This window comes from Numida meleagris, chromosome 5, assembly GCF_002078875.1.
Source record: "Numida meleagris isolate 19003 breed g44 Domestic line chromosome 5, NumMel1.0, whole genome shotgun sequence".
NCBI lineage: Eukaryota > Metazoa > Chordata > Aves > Galliformes > Numididae > Numida > Numida meleagris.
The window spans coordinates 4,100,562-4,109,270 of NC_034413.1; the positions used below are offsets into that span (position 1 = coordinate 4,100,562).

The window sequence follows — 8,709 nt, forward strand, 5'->3', positions numbered from 1 at the left end:
ATGTAGTGTGTTCCTACTAGAATGGAACATGGTTTCTTCATGGTCTTGGTTTATTTTAACGGGACTCCTGACAAAACTGTTTATTACTCCATCTGTAAAAGAAATGGTAGTACCTGCACTGCTTAATTTAAGCTGTGTAAAAATCAGGCATAGAGAGGGAGAAGTTGCAACCTGCGCTCTTTGAAATTCTTCCTGGTTCTACAGGCACCCACGTTAGGAATATAGGCTCCGTAAATGATCCCTAAAGCAAGACTGTTATACTTTTTCCTCCCTAAATTAATCAATCCATGCAGGAACAATCCATGCAGCTTCTTCCCAAGGGGATCTCCTTGGCCAAGTAGAATGTGCTGGGGTAGGATCTGCTGCGTTTTGGCACTTGAGGCCAAAGAAATAGCCTTATTGCGTTGTATTTACTGTAACTTGTTGGGATCTGATCTGCTGTCATTTGAGGAGGTAGAAATGGCTCAAAGTCCCTCTTTATTGGAAGGTCAGTCTTCATACTTCATTCTGTTTATTGCTCTTCAAAATCTGAGGTGCACCATTTAACTTTGCCTGTACATGGACTCCTAACTTTGACAGATATTGGTTATATTCAGTGTCTTAAAGTGCTTTGAGCAAAAGCTGTAGATGGGGCAGCAAGTGTTGGCAAGAAGGGGAACATAGTAGGCAAGTACAAGAAAACTGGTGTCTCTTGAAGACCATCAGCAACCCACAAAAGTAGATTGCAAAGACAGGACAGTTTGTGTAGAACAGGTATCTCACAGTTGTCCCTCAGCTTAACTCATGTGAAGTGCAGTTTCAAAATGATTTGAAAATGTACAGAGTTGTTTTTTTAATAAGGACTGAAATTATCTCATACTTCAGATGTGTAAAATTACATCTAAAGTTAGTGTTTTAGATGTTTTCTAAACAAAAACCCTAGAATAGACAGCAGTGTTCTAACTCAATGATTTAAGATGCACCTCTAGGTTGAGGAGTCTGTTTTTTCTGTATTTTTTTTTTTTTAATAATTAAAAAGATTGAAGTGTGTTTCCAAGTCTTGTTGCATTCCAGGACTGTTTGTTTGTTTGTTTGTTTTTCCCCTCTCCCCTCTTTGAGTGATCAATCTGAAGTCGTCACAAATTCACCACACTGACAAATGGTTAATATGAACTTTGGATTTTTTGGTAGCCATATCCTGATTGGCATTTGATATGATGTTTTAGTATCACAGCTACCACAATGATAATATTTGAAGCCAAAACCACAAATGAAAGAGTGTAGAAGCTGTAGCGTTGCAGGTTTGGGGCTTCTTCAGCCTCTGTCCTTGTGAGGGATTCTGTAGGGAGAGAAAAGAAAGTGGAGTGTTTAAAGCTTTGAATACCACGTCAATTCACTAACAACTCGGTAAGCATTTTCTCAGGTATATTTCTGAGGGGTTGACCTGTACTGATGTGCAAATTCTGAATCTATAGTACTGAAATTTGTAGAATTTTATAACAAAACAATGATTATGTGCTTCTGTGAATCATAGAATCATGGAATGGCCTGGGTTGAAAAGGACCTCAAAGATCATCGAGTTTCAACCCCCCTGCCGAGTGCAGGGTCACCAACCACTAGACCAGGCTGCCCAGAACCATGTCCAGCCTGGCCTTGAATGCCTCCAGAGATGGGGCATCCACAGCCACCCTGGGCAAATGGTCCACAAGAACATCACGATGTTATTCTTTGGTATCACTGTGGCCAAGTTTCTCCCAACCAGCATTGTCATCTTCAGAAATGGATAGATGGGAGATACTTTGCTTAATTGAAGCTGTGCCAGAGAAAAGTCACCTGTGGTTCTAATCCTGTCCCTTCTGAGAGCTGACAGGTTGGTGCTTGGTAAACCTGCGTATTTTTCTATAAATTGTGGAAGGTACTATGAGAATTAATCTATGTTTTATAAGACTTTGATCTACTCGAACCTGAAACCTTTTCACATTATAGATGTGCCCAGTTTCTGACATGCAGATGCAATATTTTTCACTCATTGAAATAAATTGGGGCATGTTTAAAATAATGCTAGAGTTTAGAGGTCAATAATTATTTAATGTATTTGTTACTATTAAGAACACGACTAATAGTAAGTAATCGAATCTAGTGCCTGAAAGCACAACGTGCTTTTCTCAGGTGTAGCTTTGTGCTCAATAAAAGCTAGAGCTAAGGGTACAATGGAAGTTACAATACAAGCTTGTCAAAATACCCTTTTTTATATTTACTAGTGTGTTCTGCATTAGCTCTCAGTGCTCATCTAGATCACTGTAAAGCAGCCTGCAAATCGTGCTGAAGACTGTCAGATTGGGGCAGGAAAGCTCAGCTGTCTTAAAGTTTTGTAGCTCTCATTTTAAAGCATTGTGCTTCAGATCTTTTGCTCCATTGGCGTTCCTTTCCATTTCTTTTGTTCCACTTGGCAATGCATACAGTGTGAGGATTTAATCCTGCGTTGTTTCTTATGTTTATCATCTGGCATAGTGTTTCTGTAGTACCAATAAACAATCAAGTGACATTGAATGGTGGGAGATTTCTCAAAATTAGTTCCATGACAAGATACAAAGGTTATAACAAAACCTGATTATGGCTGGGGATGTGTTTGTTTTTCGAAGTTGTTTTATGGCTTGGAGAAATGAGCTGAATTCCTTGTTGTTTACGTCATCAAAAAAACCCAAAATTTGAAAGTCTGAAATCTCTTTCATGACTTTTTACCAATGCATAGTCAGATCCTGTGTAGGCTACTTAATTTTTGTAACTAGAAGTGCTAATTTTTTGGCTTTAAAGACTTGAATGCAAAAGCCCATTGGTCTGTCAGTTTGAAAAGTACTCCTATGTTCTCACCAAATGCAAAGTTTTGTTGAACCCATTCCTCTGATACCATGCTAGGTCTGAACTTACTTAGTTCATTAGTGGAAGGAAGGTCGTGGATTTACATAAAGGATGAGCTTAACCTGATTCTGAATTTGTGTATCCTTCTTACCTAGATGATCAGCAGCCCTGCGATCTCGTTTCAGGCGGATAGGACCTACTACAGCCTTGGTTTTCCAGCTGTATGAAGAAGTATCTCTCTTTTGCCTGGAGACACAGCCTTTGGTACAGCGAGAGTTCACGTTGTTGCTGTCACAAATTAAAATATCACACTGGAGATAAACTGATGGAGCGCTTCTCAGGAACCTGAAGGCATTAAATTTGAATCTTCCATAGTGCTCCAGGGGTGGATAGGTTACCACAGTGTTGTCTTTGTTACAGCTGCAAGAGAATTTAGAGAGCTGTTAAAGAGCGCCACATCCAATAGTCATTCTTGGTAAATACTGTTAGCTTTAACCCAGAGCATTTCACTAGGGCTATTATTTTCCCCACTATGTGAGAATGACAATGATGTGCTTTTTCTTTCTCCCCCGATCCAGTGTGGCACATGTTTCTACCAGTTCCAGTTTTACCATTACCGGTTATGTAATGCCTCTAAATTCCTATCAAATTTAGCTTCCAACCACAGCCTTCTAAAGATAGTTGGAGAAGAGACAAAGGTAAAAGGACTGCAGTTGACATACAGGTTATATTTGCTCACGTAGTAGGAGACAATCATAAAACAATTTAGGGTCTTACCCACTTCTGATTAAGTCATATGTTATTGACCGAAAATCAGGTTGTGGTGATGTTATGCAGGTATCAATGAACACCAAAAGGTCTGGGTCAGTGGAATGAAGACTGACTTGAGCAAAAAGAGTTTGGTTCAAATCCACATAATATGGGGACTCAAGTACAGGGCTGGAGAATGAATCTGAATCATAGAATGACATGCTAACATTGTATCTTCCCACAGAGGTTGTGTTCTGGATTATATTGTTTTCTGTTACATAAATGACTTCTAGGGTTGAATTGTTTTCCATTATGCATTTTGCAGTGATCTGTACGATCTTTTTGCGAGTGATGATGTTGCCACTTTCAGAGAGAGTTATGATGTTGGTGTAAGTGATGCTCTGACCTTCATCCTGTAAAAGAAATGGCGTGAAATGCTCAGTTCTGATTACCTAAGAGGTGCAGTTTAAAGCAGATTCGCTGAAGTTACAAAGCCACTCAGGTATGTTTATCAACATATCTTTGCAATATGAAGTATCTTGCAATCAAAAAACCCACAATCAGCCTTCTTACTCCTATTAGTCCCAAACACAGAACTAAATGATGCAGCAAAAGGAATGTTGCATAGGTTGCAGAAAATAACAAAGCTACAGTTCAGTCACCCTCATCTAAAAAATGCTGTTAACTAGCTCTTAGGAATCTTGCTGTCACAGGACTTTTCTTTTCCCTTGTGACTTGTATCACTTGCAGAGAATGGAGTCTCATGCCACACTTTGTGTTACTTTTGAATACCTGCATTGTGCAGGGAATGAAATATAATACAAAAATGTTTGGAATTAATTTGTTTGGATTACTGTGGGTTTCCTTTGAAAGCCTCGTTGATCGTTAGGTGCTACCAGAGAAAAATATTCTTTCAGCTTCAAGACTGGAAACGTGCAATTGGATGAGCTATGTGAAAGTCAATCTGCTGTTAGCTTATTTGCATCCTATCCGCAAACTGTTCTGATGAGTTCCTGTCATTCCCAAGCTAGTGTTGGCTCCTACATGTCACTTTTCCCCCTCTTTACCTTCTTAATTGTTCCACAGCTGCTTAATGGGAAGGAAAAGATCACTTGATCTGTTGTAACAGGCCTGCAGGATGGGTCGTTCAGGTGTAGGTGAGTTTCATTGTAGCCAAGTGAATCCAGGTAAGCCTTGCTCAGAACAATTGTCATTCTGTCTGAGGAGCATATAAGGGATGCTGCCATTGAAAGAGAAAAAAACACACAAAGTGTTATCACAAAGTGTACTGTAGTTGTTTCTCACTTGGTCCAGCTCAAGGCCCATCCTTGAATCCATTGCACGGTTCTTGATTTGTCAGAACCTGAACCTGAAATGGCTTATGCGCGTTTGAGGTCACATAGAATTTCATGCATAGCTCCCAAAAATTGCTAGGCGAGCAAAACTGTGTAAAACTCATGCTGAAAATTCAATTTTCAGCATTTATAAAAGGGAAAGGGAATCAAAGTGCTAGTGCAGAATAGGGGAGAGGAAATAGATTTCTGGCAGATACCAAAGTTTTAGTTTTTTGCCCCTTCTACCTTGATTAATGAGAAGATGGGTCTGCAAACGTACAGAACCAATAAGGAAAACTGCCCAGCTCGAGGTAAAGGAAATCACAACACTCAACGCCCATTTTACCAACTGGTGTGGACCATTTTCCTGAATATCTTGGGAAACAAAAACATGTAACGAGTCAAAAAAGCTTATTTTTAGATCTCCAGAAGGGTAATATTGCCAAGGGTAATATTGTCCCAGAGAAAGAAAAAGTTGTGTTTTCAGTGGAGCTGGCCAGAAGGAGGACCAGTAAGACTGAAAAACGTGCTTTGTTTTGCAGACAGATCAGGGAATAACTTACAATCTATAGGTGAGACTAATGTGGGTTTTTTGTACTTTAAGAGAGTTGATGACTACCATGATAAAAGCTTAAATCCTCAGTCTCAACTGTCAGACCTTTTCCGCATTTATTACGGAGGGGAAGATTCATAATGTGAAAATGAGAAACAAATTTCCACTCATAGCAAATGCACTTACTGTCAGGCTCTGGGGGACTTGGCAGAATGCTGGTATATCGAGCAGAGAATCCTCTGTAGGAGTTGGCATAGTCTGTAGACAACACGACTGTCATGGCATTTGAAGAGGATTCAAACGTGGGTCGAGAAACACCGCATGCTTTTCCAATTAAGCCAGTGTTAGTGGTGAGGCCATCGTAGACTGCCAGAAAATCAAACTGGCAGTTTTGATCTAGCTCCAGGCTATAGAGAGAAGAAAATGATTATATAGGGAAGTCTGAGAATCCCTTGGTCTTGAGACTTGAAATGAAATGAAAATGAATGAAAGAAGAGTAATGGCATGTAGGATATGTACTCACAAAAAATCCTGAAACTCTAAGCTTATCTTCGAGTTTTTTGCTGTTTGTATGTGCCAGACACAGTATGTAAATGCAGGGTAAGCTGCTGGGTAGTTGGGGCTGGTAAATGTCCCATTGGGACCAGTTAAGCTTCCCCCGCAATTTTCAGTTGCTGAAAAGAAGAGCAGACACACTGGTTAACACAATGGTGTATGCATAATGAGCCATGCAAAGTAAATACAAAATCTAAAACTAAAGCAGGATTGTTTCTTTAGGATTCCATTCCTCTGGAAATGAATAAAGGTACAAAAGAAAACACTTCTATGTATTTTGGGGAATTTCAGGGCAGGTGGTTGCTCATAATTCATTATAAAATGGAGCCTCTTAGCACATGTGTATCTGCAAGGCACAGTGTAAAGGCATCTGAGATGGCTGTAGGTGAGTTGACTTTGGTACTGTGAACAACTGAATTGTATTTATTTTGGGGCAAGTTAGTTCTTTGGAAAATGAATACTGAGAACACTACACCAACCAAAAGAAACTTTGAAAGACTTTGATAGAGAAATCTTGGTCATGGTTTGCGTGGGAGTGCAAAGTCTTCATGTTTGATTGACAGAGAAAGGCAAAATAAAATCAAGGCAGTGGAAAACTCAAAAAGGAAACATAGACTAGACATAGGGTGTATTTTTCCAGTAGCAGAGTTAGTTAAACACTGGAGCAGCATAAGCAATGGCATGGTAAGTTCTCTCTCCAGTTAAAGTTTTCAAGTGTTTAATACTGTGCCACTCAGATCAACAGAAGCAAAGGAACTGGTCACGAGCTGTTTATTATTATTATCTTTCCTTCAGAATAAGAATGGCTTGAACAAATGCAGGGAACTTACTGCAGGATACTTCGCCTTATGAGCCCTCCTTTAGTGGTACAGTTTAAATGGTATTTAATGACTGCATTAAGTTCCGACTTACTTGTTTCTGGTGAGAAGAAGTAATAGAAGGCAAAGAAGTTTCGTGCGAAAGCCACAGAGTTTGTTGTAACGAGAAAAGTCAGGCTGTTTGAAGATGATTGGAACACTGGGACTGCGTCGGTGTTGTTACATACTTGTCCAAGAAGAGCTGAATTAGATGAGGGACCATCATAGACTTTAATGTTTTCTGTTTCGCAGGTTGAAGAAGGATTAAATCTATTAAAAAAAAAAAAAAAAAAAAAAACCACAAACAGAACAGATAAATATCCAGGTTCCTTGGAGCCCACAGCACAAACTCAGTAAGGATTTTACTGCAGAAAATACAGAGAGATATTTAGAGGCAGCAATGTCTTGAGCTGAAATGAAGAATTTCAGCCTGGCCGTAGTGATTTACTTCAATATTTTTCTCTGCTCTGTTTTGATGGAATGAAATGCTACCAGCACGGCTGGAGGAGATACTTACTTAAAATAGGAGAAGATGAGCCTAATTGTTTGATTTTCACTTCTCTGAATGTGCCAGACACAGTTTGCATTTGAATTGAGGCCTATCTTAAATGCTTTGGAGGGGTCGGAAAACGAAGCGCCGCAGCGAGGCACACCTGTTGGGGAACAGCAGGACAACAAGCAGCTCAGCCTTGCAGCAAGGTCCCATCCTGCACTGTGCAAACTCTGGGACAGTCCATGGCAGAGCAGGCAAGCCAAGTGCTGTACCATTTTGATTTTTCATTTCTACCATGGTAGCTTATGAGTCTTGAAGAATTGAATAGGAAAAGAGGATTAGAAAATACTTTTTTCTCCTCATTTTCATGAATAGCAGAGAAAATAAGAGTTAGGGAAACACACACAGATGAAGCCAGTGGCAAAACTGGAAATTCCAGGTGTCACAGAACACCACGGCAGCTCTCAGCTGCAAGTTGGTGGTTACAAGCACCTCAAGCCCCGTCTTCCCCATACGCTCTTTCCCTGAGGATCATTAGATCTAGTTTTGGGTTTCAGCCCTTTACATGAAGGCATCTGGGGATAGTTACTTTGGTCACTATCAAACACCAAGAGCAATTGCTTTCTGGTTCTGGCTCAGGACACAGCCTAAAGAAGTAGGAAGCATTTCCTATACAGTGTCTGCAGCCCCAGCTAGAGAGGTCGGACTTGTTGCTGAACTCCAGAGGGGAAAGAAAGGTTTAGGACAGACCTTGGTGGTCACCTAGGAAACCTCCGAGCTGTAAGAGCATTGCAAGGTGAGCATTGCAAGGTGTGCATTGCCTGCCCTGGCACCAATACTTCATTACCCCGCAGTCGCCACAATGCCCCAAACTCTTTTAAAAAGCAACACTTTCCCAATTAACTCACTTCAGTCCTGTTACTCCAATACTGTATCAATTTATAAAAGCACATTTCCATTCCAGAGCAAAATCTCTTCAAAATTGAGTTCTTAAGTTAAAAATTTGCCATAACAAGTCATATATTGCCATTTTTGTTGTTGTTACTACATTTTTTAGCAGTTTTTGCCACACTCAGGTGTTAATAATTTGCAGCAGTATGCTAAAGTAAGACACACTCAGAGGTAAGTTTGACATTTTTCTCTTCAGTTGCCTATTAAATAGCTTGTGCAAAAACTAATTAAATTCCACAGAAAATAATGCTACGTTCCATACCCACGAATTCTATCGAGTTGTCTTCAGCCAAAGCCAGAGCAGCTAAGAGAGGCAGCAGGAGGAGCTGTCTGAGCACCCGCATTTTGATGGCAGCTGAGGTTAGCAGCTGGGGGTTT

At 40.2% G+C, this 8,709-nt stretch overlaps 1 protein-coding gene across 1 annotated transcript; it reads right to left on the bottom strand.

Moving 5' to 3' along the window:
* LOC110400017 (CUB and zona pellucida-like domain-containing protein 1) lies at positions 50–8,709 on the bottom strand. Its single transcript, XM_021399588.1, has 9 exons — positions 8,594–8,709; positions 7,405–7,540; positions 6,943–7,157; positions 5,999–6,149; positions 5,662–5,882; positions 4,656–4,828; positions 3,616–4,001; positions 2,990–3,258; positions 50–1,318 (listed from the first exon to the last, which is right to left on the bottom strand). Exons 1-9 carry the CDS (start codon positions 8,673–8,675, stop codon positions 1,143–1,145), a joined length of 1,809 nt encoding a protein of 602 aa, XP_021255263.1. The 5' UTR covers positions 8,676–8,709; the 3' UTR covers positions 50–1,142.

What these genes read in the sequence shown, in the direction of transcription:
- LOC110400017 (XM_021399588.1), bottom strand. Translation starts at nt 8,675, where the DNA reads ATGCGGGTGCTCAGACAGCTCCTCCTGCTGCCTCTCTTAGCTGCTCTG. An exon ending in CTTCTTCTCACCAGAAACAA is followed by an intron (nt 6,150 to 6,942) that starts GTAAGTCGGAAC and finishes TCTTCTTTTCAG; the next exon opens with CAACTGAAAATTGCGGGGGA. An exon ending in GCTGTGGAACAATTAAGAAG is followed by an intron (nt 4,002 to 4,655) that starts GTAAAGAGGGGG and finishes TTTCTTTTACAG; the next exon opens with GATGAAGGTCAGAGCATCAC.